Below are 27,733 nucleotides of genomic sequence, written 5' to 3' on the forward strand. Positions count from 1 at the left end.
AGAAAAAAAAATTGTAGACCTCCACAAGTTTGATTCATCCTTGGGTGCAATTTCCAAACACCTGAAGGTACCACATTCGCCTGTACAAACAATTGTACGCAGGTATATATACCATGGGACCACGCAGCTGCCATACCGTTCACGAAGGAGATGTGTTCTGTCTCCTAGAGATGAACATACTTTGGTGCGAAAAGTGCAAATCAATCCTAGAACAACAGCAAAAGACCTTGTGAAAATGATGGAGGAAACAGGTACAAAAGTGACTATATCCACAGTAAAACAAGTCCTATATCGACATAACGGGGCAGCAGGTAGCCTAGTGGTTAGAGCTTTGGACTAGTAACCGAAAGGTTGCAAGATTGAATCCCTGAGCTGACAAGGTAAAAATCTGTCGTTCTACCCTTGAACAAGGCCGTTAACCCACTGTTCCTAGGCCGTCATTGAAAATAAGAATTTGTTCTTAACTGACTTGCCGAGTTAAATAAAGGTACAAATATATATATATTTTTTAATAACCATAAAGCTCAGCAAGGAAGAAGCCACTGCTCCAAAACCGCCATAAAAAAGCCAGACTGGCGACAAATATCGTACTTTTTTGAGTAATGTCCTCTGGTCTGATGAAACAAAAATTGTGCTGTTTGGCCATAATGACAATCGTTATGTTAGGAGGAAAAAGGGTAGGCTTGCAAGCCGAAGAACATCATCCCAACCATGAAGTATGGGGTGGCAGCATCATGTTGTGGGGGTGCTTTTGCTGCAGGAGGGACTGGTGCACTTCACAAAATAGGCGGCATCATGAGGAATGAAAATTATGTGGATTGTGGAAGGCTACCCGAAACGTTTGACCCAAGTTAAACAATTTAAAGGCAATGCTACCAAATACTAATTGAGTGTATGTAAACTTCTGACCCACTGGGAATGTGATGAAAGAAATCAAATCTGAAATAAATCCTTCTCTCTACTATTATTCTGACATTTCACATTCTTATAATAAAGTGGTGACCTAAAACAGGGGATTTTTACTAGGATTAAATGTCAGGAAATGTGAAAAGCTGAGTTTAAATGTATTTGGCTAAGGTGCATGTAAACTTCAGACTTCAACTGTAACTCTTTGTGTTGTTGTTTGTTTAGTGTTTTCCAATTTTCCCAGAAGTGGTTAGAGTCTGGATTCTTCAATTACATTGAGCTGATTTCTGATGTGCTGTTCCTTCTTTTTCTGCAGTGTATTTCTGTTGTTTTAGTGATTCACCATAAAGAAGGTGTAGGCTCAGGTTTTCTGGGTCTCTGTGTTTTTGGTTGGATAGGTTACTCAATTCCTTTCTTAGGTTTTTGCATTCTTCATCAAACCATTTGTCATTGTTGTTCATTGTCTGTTAGACATTTTTAGATTTGATAGGGAAGCTAATAGGTCAAATATATGGTTTAGGTTTTCTACTGCCAAGTTTACAACTTCACTATTACAGTGAAACATTTTGTCCAGGAAGGGATTGAATATGTTGTTGCCTAATTGTTTTTTGGTAGGTTTCCAAACTGCATTCCTTCCATCTATAGCATTTCTTAATGTTAATCAGTTCCTTTGGCTTTGATGCCTCATGATTGAGTATTGCTCTGTTCAAGTAGACTGTGATTTTGCTGTGATGTGATAAGGGTGTGATAAGGGTGTCAGTGGACTGACAGAATACTCTGAGACTCTGGGTTGAGGTCAGTGATAAAGTAGTCTACAGTACTACTGCCAAGAGATAAGCTATAGGTCTACCTACCGTAGGAGTCCCCTCGAAGCCTACCGTTGACTATGTACATACCCAGCGTGCGACAGAGCTGCAGGAGTTGTGACCCGTTTTTGTTGGTTATGATGTTTTAGTTGTGCCTAGGGGGGCATATGGGGCGGGGAATGCTGTCACCTCCAGGTAGGTGTTTGTCCCCGTGTGCTGAGGATGTCAGATTCTTGTCCAGTTCTGGCATTTAGGTCGCCACAGACTAGTACATGTCCCTGGGCCTGGAAATGATTGATTTCCCCCTCCAGGATGGAGAAGCTGTCTTCATTAAAGTATGGGGATTCTAGTGGGGTGATATAGGTAAGCACACAGGGGGACATTTTTCTCTGCTGAGATAATTTCCTTTTTAATTTCTACCCAAATGTAAAATGTTCCTGTTTTGATTAATTTAAGAGTGAGTTAGGTCCTCTTGCTCTCTCTCGCTCTCTCTCCTTTTCCCAAGGTTGCTATTGACGCATATCCCCCGGTAGTTATTGGGGTCAGATAAAACACTATATTAAAGTATTCAGCGCAACATAACAATGTGGTTTTGAATTGTTAGCTACAACGTTTATGCTGCAAGCTTAATAAACAGTGATTTACAACTGCCCTCAACCAGTGTTGTTTCCATGATGTCATCTGGACAAGGACAAATCACTGAGGTATGTCATAATGTGTGTTGAGAATGGTGGCCACAAGGTCAAATCCTCCAGGAGATGGACCACACAGAGACTTTAAAAAGACAAAATGGCCACCATTCTCAACACACATTATGACATACCTCAGTGATTTGAAGAAACACCTCTCTGGGTAGTTGTAAATGTCAGCAGTTAAGACAGGATCTGCGCCACTACCCCTCTCAGAGACAGGATTACAGAGATTATGGTTTTATACCACAGATCATTATTTGGGGATAGAAGCATTTGAAATGCCACAGCAATATTTCAACAAGAAAATTTCTCCAGTCAACATCCTAAAGTCAGACAAACAGAAATAATAAAATATCTGCAAACACAAAAATAGAAGCTTCGTACTAGCCAACCAACTGTCTTCACAGGGCATGTGAGTACCAACCTCACAGACAGCGCAAAGAGAAAACGTAGCCTTGAGTGATTTTTGAAGGGAAAACTTTTACATGCCAAATTCTTATTGAAAAAAATCTGCAAAAGCAGGCCTCGTTGATTAATCACTAAAATAGAATTGTGCTGCAAGAGAGATGTGGACTGCTCAACGGAGCACACAAGTCCAAATACCACAGACACTGCAAATGAGCCAAAATAACTTGTCTCTGAATAACGTTAGATTTAGAGTAATTTTCCCGGGTTGATAACAGAGCTATGCACAATCAGTCCTCAGCCGAAGAATAATGAGACATTGTTATGCAATTAAACTGACACACAGTGGGCCATTATCAACACCCATATAATGGAATTACATGCACAGCCAAGAGCCAAGAGTTGTTGTGGACTTGGCCATGAGTCAGAACCTTCCTCTGTTTCAACAGAACTGGAGCTCCAGGCCCAAACCCATGTGGGTCATGGACCTCAAGGCTTCCATTAAAGACAGAGGCATGACAGCCATCATGATCATTTCCCTTATTCACTCTCTGCTTTCACTTATCAAACGCCAACCATTCCAAAACATCTCATTCTTATTCTTGTGATAAACCATCCCAACCAGCCCAAACAAAAAGGCATTTATGGTGGCAAACTGTGGTCTGGTACTCCACAGGCTTTGTGAAATAGCAACAGACATTCCACACCATTAGGGGAATGGTTAGAGGAGAAGTCTCTACAACGCTGATGCTGTTATCTTTTATAGCTTAGCAACCTCTTTCAGAAGCTTCAAATGAAAACATCGCAAGCACGATGTTGACAACTATACTAAATATAGTGGATTACCACAAGGCCTGAACTGTGATGTTAATACAAAACAGAATATAAGTCTGCATACTGTACTTTCTATGTAACGGCGTGGGCCTGTTCTGAATACGTGTTGAACTCAAATAATTAGCAATAGCAACTAGAGCAACTCATTTTTGTGGGGGGAGACTGGTAAACTGCGGTGCGTATTTTTTGCATAGAAGGGTCTGAACAATGTGGTCGACATGTGAGTTCAAATGTGGTTGACTCCTGGACTTCCCAGTCTGCTATATTCTTCCTTTTATATCCCTCCAAGGCAGACGGTGACGGTGTAATGTCTGGTATATTTAACAAGTAACAATGCATGTCTTTAAAAACGTTCCTACCGTAGTAGACAACATAAATCTCCCATTACCTGTGGTTGAACTGTCTATACAGCAGCCTATTCAACAGATGGCTCTAGGATTACGCTTCAAATCTGTTAGCCTTAGGATACAAACAAGTCAATACCAGCCAACCCCACCAGCTGTAGCAATAAAGCACCAGTCTGGTTGATGGATGGGTAAGAAGTCAGTCTGCCTTGCTATCCTCTTCAGTATCTCTCTCTGTGACACTTTATACAGCCAGGGTGTTCAGTAAAAACGGATCATATAGCTTTTCCTAGCTTGGTCATAACATTCTTGATCTTAAAATATATATATATTTTTTTTGTGAACTAACACTCGCTCTGGATAAGAACATAAGCTAAATGACTCAAATTTAAATGTTTTTAGTTAGAAAATGCTAAGGATAGCAGTTGGTGACAGTGGCTACGTATACAAAACAAACGTGTGGGTTAATGTCGCTCTTTGTCCATACTGCTTTTAGGGTAAGGAAACAAATACGCCATTTTGTAATGAAATGTGGATGAACTATCGCTTTAAATTAACACATCTGGTACTTGACCAGTTTTTAAAAGCAACAACTCATTTGTGTGGCAGTGATTTCCAAAATGGCCACCATTAACCACAGTCTTGGCACTGGACCTGCTCTGAGTAGATGGATTCTTCTCTCTCTCACTACCTTATGAATCAAACTCAAGGGCAAGACCCAAAACCCAGACACTCCTTTTTGTCTTGTGGTTTCTCCTTGATAATAAAATGCAGAAGTGATGACATTCCATATCAAGCTATCAAATCCTTTCAGGATAGGTTAAGGGCTGTGTTATTCCCACTAAGATTTAGTATCAAGGTTCCTCGCTTAATTACTGCACATAAATATTCTGAATCGCTACTGCACTGTCTCGTAAAATCAATTTCAACATGTACCAGTCTTCAAAGAGCCTTAGGGATTATAAACTGTAGTTTGATGCATGTAAAAATATGTATTCTGGATGAGAAGCCCATCTCAAAAGATTTTCACCTCTACCGTCAATTTCAACAGTGACAGGCATTGGAAGATTGGTTTACACAGAATGGTAAAAGGTTAGACGAGGTAACAACTGTCAATCAAATGCAAGACGTTGTGATATCAAGGTATCATTTCAGGATCGCACCTGACACCAGCGGAGAGCTCAGATATGTTTGAATCAGGAAGGGAATTATTATGTATTATTATCCTATTACCCACTGGGCAAAAACTGGTTGAATAAACCTTTTCACGTCATTTAAATAAAACATTTGAATAAACTTGGAAAACGATTTGTAAAAAAATCTATGTAAGGGACCTTAATCCAATAATGTGGTGACTTTGTTCAGTTGTTTTCAAATTCGTTGAATTCATGGTAGTTGACAACTCAACCAAATGTAAATCAAATCAAGTTGTTGAAATGATTGATGTGTGTGCCCAGTGGGTATCTCCTTAAAACTTGTTATGGCTGCAATCCCGCTAATGGGATCGATATGACAACTACTAGTGAAAATAGAGGGCGCCAAATTCAAACCACAAAAATCTCATAATTACAATTCCGAAAACATACATGTGCCTTATATCATTTTAAAGGTAATCTTGTTGTTAATCCCACCAAAGTGTCCGATTTCAAATATGCTTTTCAGCAAAAGCACTACAAATGATTATGTTAGGTCTCCACCAAACCACAATAAGCACAGCCATTTTCCAGTGAAATATAGCATTCACAAAAAGCAGAAATAGAGATTAATTTTATCACTAACCTTGAATTATCTTTATCAGATGACACTCATAGGACTTCATGTTACACAATACATGCATGTTTTGTTTGATAAAGTTCATATTTATATAAAAAAATCGGAGTTTACATTGGTGTATTAGATTCACTAGTTCCAAAAACATCAAGTGATTTTGCACAGCCACATCGTTTCAACAGAAATACTCATCATAAATGTAGATGATAATACAAGTTATACACATTGGAATTATAGATATACCTCTCCTTAATGCAACCGCTGTGTCAGATTTCAAAAAAAGTTTACGGAAAAAGCAACCCATGCAATAATCTGAGACGGAGCACCAGAACAGTAGCCAAATTAGCCGCCATATTGGAGTCAATAGAAACCAGAAAATACATGATAAATGTTTCCTTACCTTTGATGAACTTCATCAGAATGCAGTCCTAGGAATCCCAGGTCCACAATAAATGCTTGATTTGTTCGAAAATGTCCGTTATTTATGTCCAATTAGCTACTTTGGTTAGCGCGTTTGGTAAACAATTCCAAAGTCACAAAGCGCGTCCACTATAACGTGACGAAATGTCCAAATGTTCCATAACAGTCAGTAGAAACATGTCAAACGATGTACTGAATCAATCTTTAGAATGTTGTTTACATATATCTTGAATAACATTCCAACCGGAGAATTAGAATGACTTCAGATGACAGGTCCTTCCCCTGTGAATGCGCATGGTGAAAGCATGGTCAACTCGTGGCAGTGGTGACTATTTCCTGTCTCATTCGACCCCCCCCCCCCTTCACATTAGAGTCATCAGACAAAGTTCTATTGACTGTTGACATCTAGTGGAAGGCGTAGGAAGTGAAAACTCATCCATATCTCCCTGTAATTTTGATGAGAGCTTGGTTGAAAATCTGCCACCCCCAGAAAAAATACAAACAGGAAGTGGAATATCTCAGGTTTTTGCCTGCAATATGAGTTCTGTTATACTCACAGACATAATTCAAACAGTTTTAGAAACTTCAGAGTATTTTCTATCCAATAATACTAATAATATGCATATATTAGCAACTGAGACTGAGGAGCAGGCCGTTTACACCTTTTCATCCAAGCTACTCAATACTGCCCCTGCAGCCATAAAAAGTTAAACAACTTTCCACAAGTCTAATGTACCTCGTGAGCCCCCAAACTAGTCTCAGAAAACACCATTCTAACACAAAAAAACATGTCCTTAGAAGATAGTGTTTGGGGAGATAGTTCTGGGAGACCTAAAATGGACACAGCACCCAACAGTGTAAATCCTATTTTAATTAGCAAACACTGTCAAGGCAATTTTCTATTGGTATTTAAATGACAGTTCAGTTAGTCCGTTTCAAGGGTGGCCAAGGTAATTATGCACCGCAAGACAAAGGTCCATGTGTGATTGGAGTGAGATGGACGTGACTGGAAAGGTAGAAATAAGGCTAACGTTCATTTAGAAAGTCAAATGAGTCGATGATAATGTCAGTCTTTAAAGTTGTAATATGTGTTTCCGGCTGATAGAGGGAGAGATAAGCTGGGTCAATAATGAATGCCACTTTATGTGCAGCTTTAGACCAGCGGTTTTCAACGGGGTGTCACGGCACACTGGTGTGCCTTGAGGAACTCTCAGGTGTGCCACGAAACCTTTCCTAATCTTCATTATTTCTTGAAACACTCACTTCTGTGAGCCTGTGAGAACCATTAGCACAGGGATAAGGTTTAATTGTAGCACAGCCAACAACAAACAGAGCTATGTTTGCAGCTTTACAATGCAGAAAAACACTCGTCTGTAGTCCAAACGGTTTAAAACTAAATATAGATTTTACCCGATCTAAAAAAATATATTTCTAGCAGGGATTTGCAGAACGCTCTTAAAGGGGTACACACAAATGAATCATGACTAAGAAACTATGAAAATAGTTTCTTAATAATACCCTATTTAATCTATAAAAACATCTGTCACAGAAAATAGATGATTTTCAATATGGATCAGATGAGATGGAGGTCATTACCACAAAAACAATTCTTCAGCGCATCAAGGTGTGTCACCGTTCAGAAAAGGTTGGGAACCACTGTTCTAGGTACATCTGTAGCAGAGGTGCTTCGGTGAACTTTTAAATGCGTGATTAGACTTGTGTTAGCTTTCCAAGCTAATGCTTTAGCTCAGTGGGCTAACAGTCGTGTAGTGTACAAAACTTGGGTCAGCCCTAAAAACTGATGGACTATTAATTAACATTTGGCCATTTTATTTCACTATATGTTTAACATGTATATAATAACATATTTAGTGTTGCATTAGCATGATACATACTAAAGGTCAATCTTTAACACAGTTAGGTTCTCTCTTTGCTTTACACACGACAGAGAAGAGCCAGCCATCTTTCTCACAAGGATCAGATTTTCCACTGAGTAATCTTGTTTGTGTGGTGTTTGGTGGGGAGCAGGTGGCACGCTTCAATTAGGGTGAGAGAAAGCCAGTGACCCATGGGAGAGAAGCTGAAGTGGAAGGAGGAACAGGAGGGTCAGAGAACTGTTCAATCCCTGCTGGAGGCTGTTGATGGCATTCAGACTGACCCTCCACTAAACCCCAGGGATTCACACATGAACACACACACGTTGACACGAACATGTACACACGCAAGTCAACCAAGTTAGCACACCTTCCACCTTCCTCTTCCTCCTTTCCATGTACTGTATAAGGTATATATACTGTAACATACTTCTTGTGAAAGAGTCCTGCGTGGCTCAGTTGGTAGAGCATGGCAATTGCAACTCCAGGGTTGTGGGTTTGATTCCCACAGGGGACCAGTACAAAAATGTATGCATTAACTTCTGTAAGATGCCAAATGTAGTTAGCCATCCAATGTTTTGAAGATATATCAGACATGGCTGTTGAGTCAGTCGTTCTCAACTAACTAGGAAGCATCGAGTCTACTGGTTATATCAGACATGGCTGTTCAGTCAGTCGTTCTCAACTAACTAGGACACATTCAGTGTTCTGGCATGCCTCACCAGCTAGCACACAATATTGCATTTCACCTTTTGAGTTTACAACCAACATTTAACTGCCAAAATAAAGGAAACACTTGAGTAAATGCTTCCACACTGGTGTGGTTCCCATGAGTTAATTAAGCAATTAACATCCCATCATGCTTAGGGTGATTTATAAAAATACCCAGTTGCCCATTATTTTGCCTACCATGGCTAGAAGAAGAGATCTCAGTGACTTTGAAAGAGGGGTCTCAAAGGAACACAGGGGGTTAAAAGTGTGTGCGTGTGTGTGTGTGTGTGTGTGTGTGTGTGTGTGTGTGTGTGTGTGTGTGTGTGTGTGTGTGTGTGTGTGTGTGTGTGTGTGTGTGTGTGTGTGTGTCAGTCACCAGACCTCAACCCAATTTAACACTAATGGGAGATTCTGGAGCGGCGCCTGAGATAGTGTTTTCCACCATCAACAAAACACCAAATTCATTTATCGTGGAAGAATGGTGTCGCAGCCCTCCAATAGAGTTCCAGACACTTGTAGACTCTATGCCACGGTGCATTGAAGCTGTTCTGGTGGCCCTACGCCCTATTAAGACTCTTTATGTTGGCGTTTCCTTTATTTTGCCAGTTGCCTGTAGATACTAAGTGACTGTTCAGAAAATGTTTTATGAAATGTATGGCCGTGAAATAACTCTGACATAAGAGTTCTTACACAGAGCATGAAAAGGTCAGTTATGTGTATGGAAGTGGTGACAGCTACAGCCTTGAACACTGACAGAGACCAAGGAAAGTCTTAGTGTTCTTGCAAAACTAGTTCTTTGTATTACACAAATCTACAAAACTTGGCCATGAAAGGAGAGTGGTGATGTTCTTATGATTTATTGGCTTACTGTACAGACATCTTTGGTAATGGAGTCTGTTTGTCTGTCTGTCTGTCTGTCTGTCTGTCTGTCTGTCTGTCTGTCTGTCTGTCTGTCTGTCTGTCTGTCTGTCTGTCTGTCTGTCTGTCTGTCTGTCTGTCTGTCTGTCTGTCTGTCTGTCTGTCTGTCTGTCTGTCTGTCTGTCTGTCTGTCTGTCTGTCTGTCTCTCTCTGCCCGATTGCCTTCCGGCGTGACTGACAACATGCCTGTCTATCCATCTCACCCATCCATTCAGCTAAAACCAGAGGAAGTGTAGCATTTTCTGGGAAATGAAAATCGAGTTGGCGGAGCACAGTGCTTAATACGTCAGGACTGTGGGTTCGATTCCCAAGGCCACCCATACGGACACCCATGACCTACATGTCAAATGTCTGTACGCACGACAAAACGTCAGGACTGTGGGTTCGATTCCCAAGGCCACCCATACGGACACCCATGACCTACAGGTCAAATGTCTGTACGCATGACAATACGTCAGGACTGTGGGTTCGATTCCCAAGGCCACCCATATGGACACCCATGACCTACAGGTCAAATGTCTGTACGTATGACAATACGTCAGGACTGTGGGTTCGATTCCCAAGGCCACCCATACGGACACCCATGACCTACAGGTCAAATGTCTGTACGCATGACAATACGTCAGGACTGTGGGTTCGATTCCCAAGGCCACCCATACGGACACCCATGACCTACATGTCAAATGTCTGTACGCATGACAATACGTCAGGACTGTGGTTTCGATTCCCAAGGCCACCCATACGGACACCCATGACCTACAGGTCAAATGTCTGTACGCATGACAATACGTCAGGACTGTGGGTTCGATTCCCAAGGCCACCCATACGGACACCCATGACCTACAGGTCAAATGTCTGTACGCATGACAATACGTCAGGACTGTGGGTTCGATTCCCAAGGCCACCCATACGGACACCCATGACCTACAGGTCAAATGTCTGTACGCATGACAATACGTCAGGACTGTGGGTTCGATTCCCAAGGCCACCCATACGGACACCCATGACCTACATGTCAAATGTCTGTACGCATGACAATACGTCAGGACTGTGGTTTCGATTCCCAAGGCCACCCATACGGACACCCATGACCTACAGGTCAAATGTCTGTACGCATGACAATACGTCAGGACTGTGGGTTCGATTCCCAAGGCCACCCATACGGACACCCATGACCTACAGGTCAAATGTCTGTACGCATGACAATACGTCAGGACTGTGGGTTCGATTCCCAAGGCCACCCATACGGACACCCATGACCTACATGTCAAATGTCTGTACGCATGACAATACGTCAGGACTGTGGTTTCGATTCCCAAGGCCACCCATACGGACACCCATGACCTACAGGTCAAATGTCTGTACGCATGACAATACGTCAGGACTGTGGGTTCGATTCCCAAGGCCACCCATACGGACACCCATGACCTACAGGCCAAATGTCTGTACGCATGACAATACGTCTGGACTGTGGGTTCGATTCCCAAGGCCACCCATACGGACACCCATGACCTACAGGTCAAATGTCTGTACGCATGACAATACGTCAGGACTGTGGTTTCGATTCCCAAGGCCACCCATACGGACACCCATGACCTACAGGTCAAATGTCTGTACGCATGACAATACGTCAGGACTGTGGTTTCGATTCCCAAGGCCACCCATACGGACACCCATGACCTACATGTCAAATGTCTGTACGCATGACAATACGTCAGGACTGTGGGTTCGATTCCCAAGGCCACCCATACGGACACCCATGACCTACAGGTCAAATGTCTGTACGCATGACAATACGTCAGGACTGTGGGTTCGATTCCCAAGGCCACCCATACGGACACCCATGACCTACAGGTCAAATGTCTGTACGCATGACAATACGTCAGGACTGTGGTTTCGATTGACGCTTATAATCGACACCCATGACCTACATGTCAAATGTCTGTACGTATGACAATACGTCACTTTGGATGAAAGCATCTGCTAAATGCTGTATATTATCATATACATGATTTAAGACAGAAAGCTGTTGTGTGGTTTACTCACCAGCGGGTCCGCTGTCACACTCATTCAGGTTACACTTCTGGCTGTTTTCTGGCCAGGGCTCAGGGTCACACTGGGCATGATCCTCCTCCTCCTCAGGCTCCGTCTTGGTGTTCACACATTTCACCAGCCTCCGCTGCACGCCGCCACCACAGGATGCCGAGCACTGGGGATGGGACACACAAACTGATATACGGAGGGCTGTTTGGACACAGTGTAGGCTGTAGCTGTAGGCTGCATCACGTTAAGTCATAAGCACACAGGCATGCAACCTCATGCGCACACACACACACGTAGATAAGACATAGAACATAATCTAAACACTAACACATTAGATTATTCTGTAATATAGTGTAGAGACGGGCAGACTTAAAGAAGTACCACATCTTCACGACAGGACAAGTAACAGGACAAGTAACATGCAGAATATCACTGCCACACCAGCAGTCACAAGTCATGAAGGCAGTCAAATTCCACATGACCGTTTAGTCATGGTAATTAGGCTTCTCCAAGCTCTGATGCTGCTGATGGTCATTAGTAACCTACCAAACGTACTAACTGCCTGGTACTCAGCACTCTATTGTCCCTCTAATCACTCTGACATCAGTGCAAATGTATTGGATAATCTAAATCGAATACTTCATGAAATGCTCAACATTTCTATAGGCTATGCAATTGTGTGAGAAAACAGAGTTATGGCCTCTATTAAAATAAGCAGGATCCCATCAGCTTTCTATAGGCTAGACCTACTAAATGTATTTCTCAACTTTCCTCATATTAAGCATATTGCTTCTCTCTACAACAGGAGTCTAGCCTACCTGTCTGGCATGAAAAGGAACCACGGGAAAAGCATCTTCCATTCGCTATTTAAGTGCATAGATGACATGTATTTTTCCCACTGCCCCTGTTTCCAGACAGGTGCATGATAATGGTTCATTCTAAATCAAAACAAAATGTCACACATACATTATTCAACATATGTAAAGACAAGATTAAATCAAAAATAGTCTGATGGGTGACCACATTAGCCGATCACTTGTAACTTATATTATAATTACTTGTGAATGACGCCCATTTTTTGTTGTTGCGACTTTTCATATCATAGTGCCACACCTCATGTAGCCTAGCCCATAGGCCTATATGTTTTAGTAAGGTTAGTATCACACCTCATGTAGCCTAGCCCATAGGCCTATATGTTTTAGTAAGGTTAGTACCACACCTCATGTAGCCTAGCCCATAGGCCTATATGTTTTAGTAAGGTTAGTACCACACCTCATGTAGCCTAGCCCATAGGCCTATATGTTTTAGTAAGGTTAGTATCACACCTCATGTAGCCTAGCCCATAGTCCTATAAGGTTAATATCACACCTCATGTAGCCTAGCCCATAGTCCTATATGTTTTAGTAAGGTTAGTACCACACCTCATGTAGCCTAGCCCATAGGCCTATATGTTTTAATAAGGTCAGTATCACAACTAAAGTGTCCAATAACTTTTTTAAATTAAGCACATTAAATCCCCTTCATAATGGGTGTAACTAGCATACATATGCAATGCGGGAGTTTCACGTTTGGAGAAAATCATTTTCACCATAAAAATGCACCTTTTTAATAAAAGCATTACATGCATAATCACATTTGCGGTCACTTTTTATGATGATGGTGTTTTCCTGTTAATGGAACAGTCACGCTTATAACCTATTGCTGTGTGCACATTGCTGTGCTTATAATGTGAAGAAATAGCCTGATAGTTCATCAACATGAAGCTAAACGTTCTGATCTGTTGCGTTAGCCTTATTGTGTAAAAAGAGGGTTTTGGATGCTAGTGATTGTATTAATTTGGGATCTCTTGCATCCCACAACTGTCTCAGACTATGTTTGGAATATTTATTTCTCGCACAGAATAGGTCAACTTTTGTACTAATGTGGGATAGTAGATTGACATAGTCTAGTGCTTTGAAGGGAATTATAATTATTATATTCAGCTCAAGGCCGCAAAAGGCAAGGATTTTTTAAAGAGGCATTACGGCCACATAAAGGGGATGACGCTGAGAAATTCCAGACATTATCAAGGTCTTGTCAAACTGTGAATGAGAGACTGATGAAGTGTGTACAGCCTGCGCAAAAAAACAAAGCAGAGCTCGTGCTTTTTAATGCGATGTTTTTTAAACAAATAATTGTAGAGTCGCATCATGCAGCCTTACAATGTATAAAAAAATCTAAACATGTAACCCAAGTTTGTAGAACAAAGTTACATTAATAACTGTAAATGAAGCACATAGAAGTACCTGTTTCTTTGTTGACCGCTCAACACAGAATAGTATTCTTCATACTATAAAGTAATATAAAGTAGTATAAAATAATGTCATTCTAACCAAATCCTGTCTGCTAAATGAACTAGTGTAGCCCACAGCCATATGACATAGCCGGATCAGGACCTGACATAAGGACAACGCAGAGTCTGCTGTTCTGTTCTTCTGAAATATCATGTTTCTTTAGACCTGTCTGTAATAAATCATGGATTTATTGAGAAGGTGTCGGCTATATTACATGGATTTATTGAGAAGGTGTCGGCTATATTACATGGATTTATTGAGAAGGTGTCGGCTATATTACATGGATTTATTGAGAAGGTGTCGGCTATATTACATGGATTTATTGAGAAGGTGTCGGCTATATTACATGGATTTATTGAGAAGGTGTCGGCTATATTACATGGATTTATTAGACTTTTTTAAAATGTAGATGTTCCAAAGGTCTGCATTAGTGGCTTGTAGGCTATGTGTGGAAGCTAGAAGATGCTAAATGTGTTTATGTTAATTAACGGTCAATTACTGTGAGACCGGCAGTTATTTGCTTGACAATCACCAGCTGACAAAACTCTGTGACCGCTACAGCCCTATATGTGACCGCTACAGCCCTATATGTGACCGCTACAGCCCTATATGTGACTACCTGCTGCAATACTGTACTGGTGTTGTGTGTGTCCCTTAACAGATAAAGACATGGAGTACAATCCTCCAAAAAGGTTCAATAATGATCCAGTCCTATGGCAGTAACAAGACAAGGTGTTTTCCACAGAAGAACAGGCAAACACAGTTTTAATCACAGTTCATCAAGAACATTGATTGACAACAGGCGGTGATTGATCCGGTCGGTAATGAGCAGTAACTATGACATCAGTCCATTTATAGAGTGTTCTTGATCACAGTAATTAGATTAGATGCACAGCGTCTGCCACAAACCTAGGCTACCCTCGTCAATAGCTTCCTTGCTTCCTGGCTCAGCCTGGCTCTCCCTCCTCTTAAGGCCATTACCACCAAGCAAATCAAAGCACATCAGCTACACAGCAGCAGGCCTGATGGCTCCATCTCCCCCACACTCTAATCATGGTGAAAGTCATTCCTCATCAAGCCTCTGAGGTGGGCACGTGCCTGGCACACACAAACACACAGATCCATAGGGAGCCTGGCTCTGTGTGTGTGCTCGTGTTAAGCTAGGTCAGACACTAGCTTGAGGGAGGCAATACAAAGGCTTAGTGGAGGACTTGGTGTGTGTGCATTTTCTCTTCCTCTCTCCCTCCTAGTAAAGGGTGTCTTGCAGTTTTGACGTGGTTTGGGATTAAAGCAGTACTTGCTGCTATCAACGACTGGTTTGGCTGCAACTTCTGAGGGAGGATGGAAGGAGTGATGGAGGGGGTTGTGGGCTCTGGATGAGTCATGTAATTGCTGGCTGAACAGCATGAGGTCTGAAACATGTTGGGGTGCTCACCTTCTGCAGCTTGAAGTCAATAATCATTTTTGTAGCTTTCTAGTTCAGACTCAGAAATTGCGTTGTATTGCGGGTTTTAACAAAACCACAGTCATTCTATTCTTTGCTGAATAGAAGTCTTTGTAGAGTTCTCATAAGGTAATATGGGTTTCTGTGTTATTCAAAGCAAAGCTCCATTTTCATTCAGTTACAATTTGCATGTGTTTGTGAATTTCCCACCTATGGGTTCCCTTCTATTCTACTCTCCCACCTAGGAGTTCCCTTCTATTCTACTGTCCCACCTAGGAGTTCTATTCTATTCTACTCTCCCACCTAGGGGTTCCCTTCTATTCTACTCTCCAACCTAGGAGTTCCATTCTATTCTACTCTCCCACCCAGGAGTTCCATTCTATTCTACTCTCCCACCCAGGAGTTCCATTCTATTCTACTCTCCCACCTAGGAGTTCCATTCTATTCTACTCTCCCACCTAGGAGTTCCCTTCTATTCTACTCTCCCACCTAGGAGTTCCCTTCTATTCTACTCTCCAACCTAGGAGTTCCATTCTATTCTACTCTCCCACCTAGGAGTTCCCTTCTATTCTACTGTCCCACCTAGGAGTTCTATTCTATTCTACTCTCCCACCTAGGGGTTCCCCTCTATTCTACTCTCCCACCTAGGAGTTCTATTCTATTCTACTCTCCCACCCAGGAGTTCCATTCTATTCTACTCTCCCACCCAGGAGTTCCATTCTATTCTACTCTCCCACCCAGGAGTTCCATTCTATTCTACTCTCCCACCTAGGAGTTCCATTCTATTCTACTCTCCCTCCTAGGAGTTCCATTCTATTCTACTCTCCCACCTAGGAGTTCCATTCTATTCTACTCTCCCTCCTAGGAGTTCCATTCTATTCTACTCTCCCTCCTAGGAGTTCCATTCTACTCTCCCACCTAGAAGTTCCATTCTATTCTCCCACCTAGGAGTTCCATTCTATTCTACTCTCCCACCTAGGAGTTCCATTCTACTCTCCCACCTAGAAGTTCCATTCTATTCTCTCACCTAGGAGTTCCATTCTATTCTACTCTCCCACCTAGGAGTTCCTATTGCTTTGTTTACAATCCCAATTTTTTCAGTCCTGAATTTTTTCAACCTGAATTTTTTCAATCCTGTATTGTGATTCATACATTAAAGTCTAAGACAGAACATCTACTACCGCAGAGCGTAAACAATCACGTAGTATGGTGCTGTGATTGTCTGTGATTATTTCTCTGTGTGGGTGCATGTGAGTAGGTACACAATACAATGCAACATTACTGTAAACAAAGGCACAATGGTACATCCTTCACATACACACAACACCTGTAGGCTGTGTTTGTGTGCACAGTATGTTTCTCTTACCTGTCCCCAGGAGCCAGTGACCCATTGGGTACAGGGTTGGCTGTTACAGGCCTGGATATTGCTGGGCAGATGGGCCTCGTCACAGCGATCCTCTTCTGGACAGGTAACCAGACGCTGCTGCTCCCCTCCCCCACACACCTCAGAGCACTGGGAAACACACACACACACACTTTTAAGGATAACCATGACTGTGCGTAGTGCTTTTCAGACAGTCTCAAAGCACTTAACATTGCATGAGGGTAACTATGTGGGTAACTCCTTATTACACATCAACTATCACAGTGATGATAACCCCTTATTACACATCAACTATCACAGTGATAACCCCTTATTACATCAGCTATCACAGTGATAACCCCTTATTACACATCAACTATCACAGTGATGATAACCCCTTATTACACATCAACTATCACAGTGATAACCCCTTATTACACATCAACTATCACAGTGATGATAACCCCTTATTACACATCAACTATCACAGTGATAACCCCTTATTACACATCAACTATCAGGGTGATAACTCCTTATTACACATCAGCTACCAAAGTGATAACCCCCTATTACAAATCAACTATCACAGTGATAACTCCTTATTACAAATCAACTATCACAGTGATAACTCCTTATTACAAATCAACTATCACAGTGATAACTCCTTATTACAAATCAACTATCACAGTGATAACTCCTTATTACACATCAGCTACCAAAGTGATAACCCCCTATTACAAATCAACTATCACAGTGATAACTCCTTATTACAAATGAACTTTCACAGTGAGAGGTTAGGCATACCTATGGGTAGTAAGGAGAGAGGTGAGGAGAGAAGGAGATGGGAGGAAATGATGTAACTAACCTGTCCCCAGGAAGAAGAGTACCAGTCCAGGCAGGGCTGGGGTAGGCAGGGCATGCGGGCCACCGGCCGGGTAGACACGGTCTGACAGTGGAAGGGCCGCAAAGGCCTCTGGTCCCTGGTGTCAAAGCACTGGATCTCACGCAGGGTCACCCCACCACCACAGTTCTTGGAACACTGGGGCGAAAGAGGGTGAGAGGGACGGAGCTTAAACAATCCTGTTATCGTGATAAAAAGTTGCTTGATAGTATACTGACTGATGTATTTTTAATGCAGAAATATTCCATTATGCCATCATTGTTATTGCAATACAACATTCCATTATCGCCCCATCCATGAGTTATCACGATAACATTCCATTATTGTCCCATGCCTGAGTCATGATACAACATTCCTCTATCATCCCTGAGTCATGATACAACATTCCATTATCATCCCTGAGTCATGATACAACATTCCATTATCGTCCCATCCCAGAGTTATTGCTACAACATTCCATTATCGTCCCTTCCCAGAGTTATTGCTACACCATTCCATTATCGTCACTGAGTTATCACTACAACATTCCATTATCGGCCCATCCCAGCGTTATTGCTACACCATTCCATTATCGTCCCTTCCCAGAGTTATTGCTACACCATTCCATTATCGTCACTGAGTTATCACTACAACATTCCATTATCGGCCCATGCCTGAGTCATGACACAACATTTCATTATCGTCTCAAACATGAGTCCTGATACTGTCACGACTTCCGCCGAAGTCGGATCCTCTCCCTGTTCGGGAGACACTCGCCGGTCTTCTAGCCATCATCGATCCACTTTTCATTTTCCATGTGTTTTGTCTGGTTTTTCCTCACACCTGGTTTCAATTCCCTCAATCACTTGTTGTGTATTTAACCCTCTATTCCCCCCATGTCTTTGTGTGGGATTGTTTATTTGTAAGTGCTTGTGCACGTGTTGATTGGTGCACGATGGGTTTTTGTACCCAAAATCTTGTTATTTTTATTGCAGTTGGTTTTGCTATTAAACTGCTACGGCTATTACCAAGTTCTGCTCTCCTGCGTCTGACTTCCCTGCCACCGGTTACACACCCCTTACAGATACATCATTATTGAACCATCCCTGAGATATTGCTACAACATTCCCTTATCATTCCGAGTTATTGCTACAACATTCCCTTATCATCCCTGAGTTATCGCTACAACATTCCCTTATCATCCCTGAGTTATCGCTACAATATTCCCTTATCATCCCTGGGTTACCGCTACAACATTCCCTTATCATCTCTGAGTTACCGCTACAACATTCCCTTATCATCCCCGGGTTATCGCTACAACATTCCCTTACCATCCCCGGGTTATCGCTACAACATTCCCTTACCATCCCTGAGTTATCGCTACAACATTCCCTTATCATCCCTGAGTTATCGCTACAACATTCCCTTATCATCCCTTAGTTATCGCTACAACATTCCCTTATCATCCCTGACTTATCGCTACAACATTCCCTTATCATCCCCGAGTTATTGCTACAACATTCCCTTATCATCCCTGAGTTATTGCTACAACATTCCCTTATCTTCCCTGAGTTATCGCTACAGCATTCCCTTATCATCCCTGAGTTATCGCTACAACATTCCCTTATCATCCCTGAGCTATCAATATAACATTCCCTTATCATCCCAGAGTTATCGCTACAACATTCCCTTATCATCCCTGAGTTATCAATATAACATTCCCTTATCATCCCTGAGTTATCGCTACAACATTCCCTTATCGTCCCTGACTTATCGCTACAACATTCCCTTATTATCCCTGAGCTATCAATATAACATTCCCTTATCATCCCTGAGTTATCGCTACAACATTCCATTATCGTCCACTCCCTGGTGTGGGGCCTCACCTTGGTCCAGTTCCCTATCCTCCAGGAGGAGCAGGGTCGGAGGTAGCAGCGCCGGGCCGGCACAGGCCTCTTGGTCAGGTCACAGTCAGACTCCAGTCCCGTGCTGCAGACCACCAGCCTCCAGATGGCCCCCAGACCACAGCTAGTAGAACACTGCAACACAAGGGGAGGCAGTGAGGAGTGAACCAGGCATCATTCAATGTCTTGTAATACACTGAGTTGCAGCCCATTCAGATACATAGAGATTAGTCACGGAGGACAAAATACTTCCTAATTTAAAAACCCAACACAATGGAATTACGATAGACTGTTCAGTCTTTCTGTGCAGAGTGAATGTGGTTGACTTTGAGAGAGAGTGCAAGTCACATTTGATTTCACTGTTAAAACACAGACAGAAAGTGGCATTCACTGTGTCATGACCTGTCGGGCTGATATATTTCCCTGCTGGCAATCGGAAAAGGTTAGAGAGCAGCCATTCAACATGATAGGAGAGTTGGGTTGTTTATGTAGGAACCTGAGGCCGTGGTGACAGTATGTCAGCATATTAAAGGGATGGGGACATTAATAGTGACACACTGCTGGGCATTGTTCCTCCTACACACTACATTTACACCAGGGAGAATGTGTGGAATGCATAGAGAGTGGTGCAACTCACTGCGCTCCAGTTGCCGGCTCTCCAGAAGGAAGCTGTGGCGTTTGGAGTGGAAGATGGGCTTGGCACTGGAGTTGGTTCTGGTGTCCACGAGAGTGTGGTGGGAGAATGGGTTGGCAGAGTGAGCATGGCTGGCTCAGGGGACTGGGTGGGGGGCACGGCTGGCTCAGAGGACTGGGTGGGGGGCACGGCTGGCTCAGGGGACTGGGTGGGGGGCACGGCTGGCTCAGAGGACTGGGTGGGGGGCACAGCTGGCTCAGGGGACTGGGTGGGGGGCACGGCTGGCTCAGGGGACTGGGTGGGGGGCACGGCTGGCTCAGGGGACTGGGCGGGGGGCATGGGTTTCGTGCCATCCTGGGGAGTGGTTGTGGCGACATCCACTGGGGGTTGGTATGTGAGGGAAGGGTCCATACCCCTGGATCTCAGCATGGGGGGGATGAGGATCTCATTGTAGTCAATCTCTGACCACCCGTATGGGGAGGGGACTGGAGGGCCCGCATTGGCCCCTTTAGATGGAGTTGGCCCAGTCATGGAGGACTGTGCTGAAATGTCTGTTTCTAACTGGGCTGTGGCTGGCTCTGTCTCTGCTAACATTGACGGAGGTGGAGACTGAGGGTCTCCTTTCAGATGAGTAGGAGGAGGAGAGTCACTTCCAGTTGTTGATGTGCTGTGCCTGATGTTCTCCTGGTTTCCTGAGAGTGAATGGGAAAGAGGTGGGGGAGGAGAGGGTGGAAGATGTGGCTCCTGAGGCACAGGACGTGAGGTCACGGTGAAGTCACTGTCGGTGACCCCTAAATTGACTTCGCTATCAGCTTTGGGCTCAATTTCAAAGTCCTGCTGATCAAAGTCTGGTTCACCAGGGAAAAAGCCATTGTAATCCCCAGTGGAGTCTGGGGCTGGTGGCTCGTATGGAAGAGAGGTGGTTGCCTCCCATTGGGACAGGGTTGTGGTGAAAAAGCTGTCCTCGTATGTTTCAAACTCAAACACAGGTCCTGGGGAAGGTGAATCCAGGGGTGGAAGCGGGCTCTCCTTTTCATCTTGGGATCCAGGGGATTGTAGTCCAATTGCAGTCTCCTGGTGGGAATTGTAGTCCAAAACACCCACTTCTTTCACCTCTTCTGCCATCGTTGTGGGTACGGTGCCATCTTCATAGTCATGGCTGACAGGGGCAGTGGTGGTACATTCGATGGTTGTACCAACATTGCTGTCTTTCACATCAAAATGGACATAAATGTCAGTGTTTTCATCATCATTATCTTCACTCTGGGGCCCATGTGTGTTCTCAGTGGTTCCCATGCTAGTGGGCACTGTGCTGGCTGCTGTGCTGAGGTAATGAGGCCAACCAAAATTACTGTTTGTTTCTTTCCAGCTTTGTGAAAACCTGGTCTCTAAAACTGGTGCTGAGGGTGTGGTGGAAACAGGTAGAAAATAGTCCTCTGAAAGGAGTAAATCCTCCTCCTCTCGCTCTACTTCATTAGGTTTCTCCATCTGTAGTCTTCCATCAATCTCTGCATTGTCCATGTTAGGGTCTTGTGGTTCCTCAACTTCCCTAATGAAAGGAGTCGTCTTAAAAGTGGTAGAAATGGGTGAGGTAGTTGTGGGAGGATCTGTTGTAGTTTCTCTGTAAACATGTTCTTCTGCACTAGAACTTGGTTTAGGCTCCTGTTGTGGATCTGGTCCAAGATCATCCACCAAGTCTTTACCGTTGTTCCCCAAGCCGAAGTCGTAGGAAATGTCCTCGTGGAATTTGATGAAGTTGTAGTCGTAGTAAAAATCGTCCACCGGTACATTGTTTTTGGCTGAGTTGTCAGTGGTCTTGTCAATGTGATTTGGATGGGGGATGATGTTATTCAGATTGTTAGGGGCCCTTGGCTGAGCTCTAGTCGTACTGTGTTTGTGCAGGGGGTTGGAGTCAGGGATGGAGTTGATTTCGTTGATTTCCTTGCTTGACGAACCACTGCCAGACCAGTCGTTGCTGCCACCGAAGACGTCGATGATCTGAGGACAGTCCTGGAGGTAGCATGGAGTAAGGGAACTGGGATTCTTTCGGGGGTCACAGTCCACCCCTGTGTTTCTGGAACAGACAACCTTTCGGCTCCGCACACCACCGCCACACGTCAGCGAGCACTATGGGAGAAGCAGAGGAGGGTCAGATTAGGACAGACTGGTAACTGATCGATAACACAGCTTTATATTTACAACCGCAAAACACCAGTTAGAGTGCCAACTTTATAAACAACATGGTACTGTACACACCTACTCTTCAGGACCTGTACACACCTACTCTTCAGGACCTGTCCACCTCCTCTACCCTTCAGGACCTGTCCACCTCCTCTACCCTTCAGGACCTGTCCACCTCCTCTACCCTTTAGGACCTGTCCACCTCCTCTACCTTTCAGGACCTGTCCACCTCCTCTACCCTTCAGGACCTGTCCACCTCCTCTACCCTTCAGGACCTGTCCACCTCCTCTACCCTTCTGGACCTGTCCACCTCCTCTACCCTTCAGGACCTGTCCACCTCCTCTACCCTTCAGGACCTGTCCACCTCCTCTACCCTTCAGGACCTGTCCACCTCCTCTACCCTTCAGGACCTGTAAACACCTACTCTTCAGGACCTGTTCACCTCCTCTACCCTTCAGGACATGTCCACACCTACTCTTCAGGACCTGTCCACCTCCTCTACCCTTCAGGACCCGTCCACATTCTCTACTCTTCAGGACCCGTCCACCTTCTCTACCCTTCAGGACCTGTCCACCTCCTCTACCCTTCAGGACCTGTCCACCTCCTCTACCCTTCAGGACATGTCCACACCTACTCTTCAGGACCTGTCCACCTCCTCTACCTTTCAGGACCCGTCCACCTTCTCTACCCTTCAGGACCCGTCCACCTTCTCTACCCTTCAGGACCTGTCCACCTCCTCTACCCTTCAGGACCTGTACACACCTACTCTTCAGGACCTGTCCACCATCTCTACCCTTCAGGACCTGTACACACCTACTCTTCAGGACCTGTCCACATTCTCTACCCTTCAGGACCTGTACACACCTACTCTTCAGGACCTGTACACACCTACCCATCAGGACCTGTACACACCTACTCTACCCTTCAGGACCTGTACAAACCTACTCTTCAGGACCTGTCTACCTCCTCACCTCTTCAGGACCTGTACACACCTACTCTTCAGGACCTGTAAACACCTACTCTTCAGGACCTGTCCACCATCTCTACCCTTCAGGACCTGTACACACCTACTCTTCAGGACCTGTAAACACCTACTCTTCAGGACCTGTCCACCTCCTCTACCCTTCAGGACATGTCCACCATCTATACCCTTCAGGACCTGTAAACACCTACTCTTCAGGACCTGTCCACCTCCTCTACCCTTCAGGACCTGTAAACACCTACTCTTCAGGACCTGTCCACCTCCTCTACCCTTCAGGACCTGTAAACACCTACTCTTCAGGACCTGTACACACCTAATCTTCAGGACCTGTACACACCTACTCTTCAGGACCTGTCCACCATCTCTACCCTTCAGGACCTGTACACACCTACTCTTCAGGACCTGTCCACCATCTCTACCCTTCAGGACCTGTACAAACCTACTCTTCAGGACCTGTCCACCATCTCTACCCTTCAGGACCTGTACACACCTACCCTTCAGGATCTGTCCACCTACTCTACCCTTCAGGACCTGTACACACCTACTCTTCAGGACCTGTACACACCTACTCTTCAGGACCTGTCTATCTCCTCACCTCTTCAGGACCTGTACACACCTAATCTTCAGGACCTGTACACATCTAATCTTCAGGACCTATCCACCTCCTCTACCCTTCCTGACCTGTCCACCTCCTCTCCTCTTCATGACCCGTCCACCTCCTCTACCCTTCCTGACTTGTCCACCTCCTCATGACCTGTCCACCTCCTCTACCCTTCCTGACCTGTCCACCTCCTTCCTCTACCCTTCCTGACCTGTCCACCTCCTCTCCTCTTCATGACCTGTCCACCCCCTCTCCTCTTCAAGACCTGTCCACCTCCTCTCCTCTTCAGGATCTGTCCTCCTCCTCTCCTCTTCAGGACCTGTCCACCTCCTCTACCCTTCAGGACCTGTCCACCCCCTCTACCCTTCAGGACCTGTCCACCTCCTCTCCTCTTCATGACCTGTCCACCTCCTCATGACCTGTCCACCTCCTCTACCCTTCCTGACCTGTCCCTCTCCACTACCCGTCCTGACCTGTCCACCTCCTCTACCCTTCCTGACCCGTCCACCTCCTCTACCCTTCCTGACCTGTCCACCTCCTCTCCTCTTCATGACCTGTCCAACTCCTCTACCCTTCCTGACCTGTCCACCGCCTCTACCCTTCCTGACCTGTCCACCGCCTCTCCTTTTCATGACCTGTCCACCTCCTCTCCTCTTCATGACCCGTCCACCTCCTCTCCTCTTCATGACCTGTCCACCTCCTCATGAACTGTCCACCTCCTCTACCCTTCAGGACCTGTCCACCTCCTTCCTCTACCCTTCCTGACCTGTCCACCTCCACTACCCTTCCTGACCTGTCCACCTCCACTACCCTTCCTGACCCGTCCACCTCCTCTACCCTTCCTGACCTGTCCACCTCCTCTCCTCTTCCTGACCTGTCCAACTCCTCTACCCTTCCTGACCTGTCCACCGCCTCTCCTTTTCATGACCTGTCCACCTCCTCTACCCTTCCTGACCTGTCCACCTCCTCTATCCTTCCTGACCTGTCCACCTCCTTCCTCTACCCTTCCTGACTTGTCCACCTCCTCATGACCTGTCCACCTCCTCTACCCTTCCTGACCTGTCCACCTCCTTCCTCTACCCTTCCTGACCTGTCCACCTCCTCTCCTCTTCATGACCTGTCCACCCCCTCTCCTCTTCAAGACCTGTCCACCTCCTCTCCTCTTCAGGATCTGTCCTCCTCCTCTCCTCTTCAGGACCTGTCCACCTCCTCTACCCTTCAGGACCTGTCCACCCCCTCTACCCTTCAGGACCTGTCCACCTCCTCTCCTCTTCATGACCTGTCCACCTCCTCATGACCTGTCCACCTCCTCTACCCTTCCTGACCTGTCCCTCTCCACTACCCGTCCTGACCTGTCCACCTCCTCTACCCTTCCTGACCCGTCCACCTCCTCTACCCTTCCTGACCTGTCCACCTCCTCTCCTCTTCATGACCTGTCCAACTCCTCTACCCTTCCTGACCTGTCCACCGCCTCTACCCTTCCTGACCTGTCCACCGCCTCTCCTTTTCATGACCTGTCCACCTCCTCTCCTCTTCATGACCCGTCCACCTCCTCTCCTCTTCATGACCTGTCCACCTCCTCATGAACTGTCCACCTCCTCTACCCTTCAGGACCTGTCCACCTCCTTCCTCTACCCTTCCTGACCTGTCCACCTCCACTACCCTTCCTGACCTGTCCACCTCCACTACCCTTCCTGACCCGTCCACCTCCTCTACCCTTCCTGACCTGTCCACCTCCTCTCCTCTTCCTGACCTGTCCACCGCCTCTACCCTTCCTGACCTGTCCACCGCCTCTCCTTTTCATGACCTGTCCACCTCCTCTCCTCTTCATGACCCGTCCACCTCCTCTCCTCTTCATGAACTGTCCACCTCCTCATGAACTGTCCACCTCCTCTACCCTTCAGGACCTGTCCACCTCCTTCCTCTACCCTTCCTGACCTGTCCACCTCCTCTATCCTTTCGGACCTGTCCACCTCCTCATGACCTGTCCACCTCCTCTACCCTTCAGGACCTGTCCACCTCCTCATGACCCGTCCACCTCCTCTACCCTTCCTGACCTGTCCCCCTCCTCTACCCTTCATGACCTGTCCACCTCCTCATGACCTGTCCACCTCCTCTACCCTTCAGGACCTGTCCACCTCCTCTCCTCTTCAGGACCTGTCCACCCCCTCTACCCTTCAGGACCTGTCCACCTCCTCATGACCTGTCCACCTCCTCTACCCTTCAGGACCTGTCCACCTCCTCTACCCTTCAGGACCTGTCCACCTCCTCTACCCTCATGACCTGTCCACCTCCTCTACCCTCATGACCTGTCCACCTCCTCTACCCTCATGACCTGTCCACCTCCTCTACCCTCATGACCTGTCCACCTCCTCTACCCTCATGACCTGTCCACCTCCTCTACCCTCATGACCTGTCCACCTCCTCTACCCTCATGACCTGTCCACCTCCTCTAATCTTCATGGTGCTCATAAGAGTTTTCACTTACAATTAAGTTCGTATACATTTGAATTAGGTTATACATAGTGTGAATTAGGTTATACATAGTGTGTTAGCTGCTTCCTCAAAATCTTTCCCATGCCTACTCCACTCAAATATCGTGGAACCAGAGTTAAACTAGCCTCTGTTCAGCATTTTCCACATTAAACAAGACGAGACCAGATGTTCCTTCCTTCCTTAGCCTCTCCCTTCTCTGTGTGAGTCACTGCTGGAGCCGTATCACATTCCCCTGAATGGCCTCCTCACCTCAGACCAGTTGCCTGTGGACCAGTCCGCGGGGCAGGGGACATGAGCGTTACAAGGCGCCGCTGACTCAGGCCTGGGTATGTGGTGACATTCAGAGGGCTGCAGGGCTCTGTTCTCCTCCAGACTCACGGCCTGGATGCACAGCACCGTCCTCTTGGCCAAGCCCTTCTCACCGCACGTGGCCGAGCACTTCTGCCACTCGCCCACCCACCATCTGAATGGAATGGTCACGAAGAAAGACAGACAGAAAGTGTAATGTGTGTGTGTGTGTGTTTATGCTTAGTGCATGTTTGAGAGGGTGTATTCTTTCTGGTGTGTTAATTATTCTAATATTTGTTTTAACACCCCCCCCCCCCCCCCATTTCGTGGTATCCAATTGGTATTTATGGTCTTGTCTCATCGCTGCATCTCCCCAACGGATTCTGGAGGGGCGAAGGTCGAGAGCCGTGCGTCTTCCGAAACACACAACCTAACCAAGCCGCACTGCTTCTTGACACAATGCCCACTTAACCCGGAAGCCAGCCGCACCAATGTGTCGCAGGAAACACCGTACAACTGGCGACCGTGTCAGCGTGCACTGCACCCGGCCCGCCACAGGAGTCGCTAGAGCGCGATGGGACAAGGACATTCCTGCTGGCCAAACCCTCCCCTAACCCGGACGATGCTGGGCCAATTGTGCGCCGCCCCATGGTTCTCCCGGTCGTGTCCAGCTGTGACAGAGCCTGGACTCAAACCCAGAATCTCTCTAGCAGCACAGCTAGCATTGTGATGCAGTGCCTTAGACCACTGCGCCACTCGGGAGGCCTTTCTGGTGTGTTTATGAACACATGTATGATGTGTGTGTGTGTGTGTGTGTGTGTGTATGTGCGTGTGTGTGTGTGTGTGTGTGTATGTGCGTGTGTGTGCATGTACGCGTGTGTGTGTTTACAAAGGTGTGTGCGTG

The 27,733-nt window shown here is 45.6% G+C and overlaps 1 protein-coding gene across 1 annotated transcript in view; it reads right to left on the reverse strand.

Annotated features, from left to right (window-relative positions):
- The window catches only part of adamts7 (a disintegrin-like and metallopeptidase (reprolysin type) with thrombospondin type 1 motif, 7), a 175,357-nt gene that overhangs the window by 16,460 nt on the left and 131,164 nt on the right, over positions 1–27,733 (reverse strand). The window contains exons 18-23 of the mRNA XM_031812698.1: positions 26,791–27,004; positions 20,285–22,408; positions 19,630–19,782; positions 17,729–17,902; positions 16,867–17,013; positions 11,727–11,889 (exon numbers count right to left, since the gene is read on the reverse strand). Of these exons, the coding sequence (XP_031668558.1) occupies positions 11,727–11,889; positions 16,867–17,013; positions 17,729–17,902; positions 19,630–19,782; positions 20,285–22,408; positions 26,791–27,004 (2,975 nt within the window). The remainder of the gene's footprint in view (positions 1–11,726; positions 11,890–16,866; positions 17,014–17,728; positions 17,903–19,629; positions 19,783–20,284; positions 22,409–26,790; positions 27,005–27,733) is intronic.

Source organism: Oncorhynchus kisutch, unplaced genomic scaffold (assembly GCF_002021735.2).
Source record: "Oncorhynchus kisutch isolate 150728-3 unplaced genomic scaffold, Okis_V2 Okis03b-Okis08b_hom, whole genome shotgun sequence".
Taxonomy (NCBI): domain Eukaryota; kingdom Metazoa; phylum Chordata; class Actinopteri; order Salmoniformes; family Salmonidae; genus Oncorhynchus; species Oncorhynchus kisutch.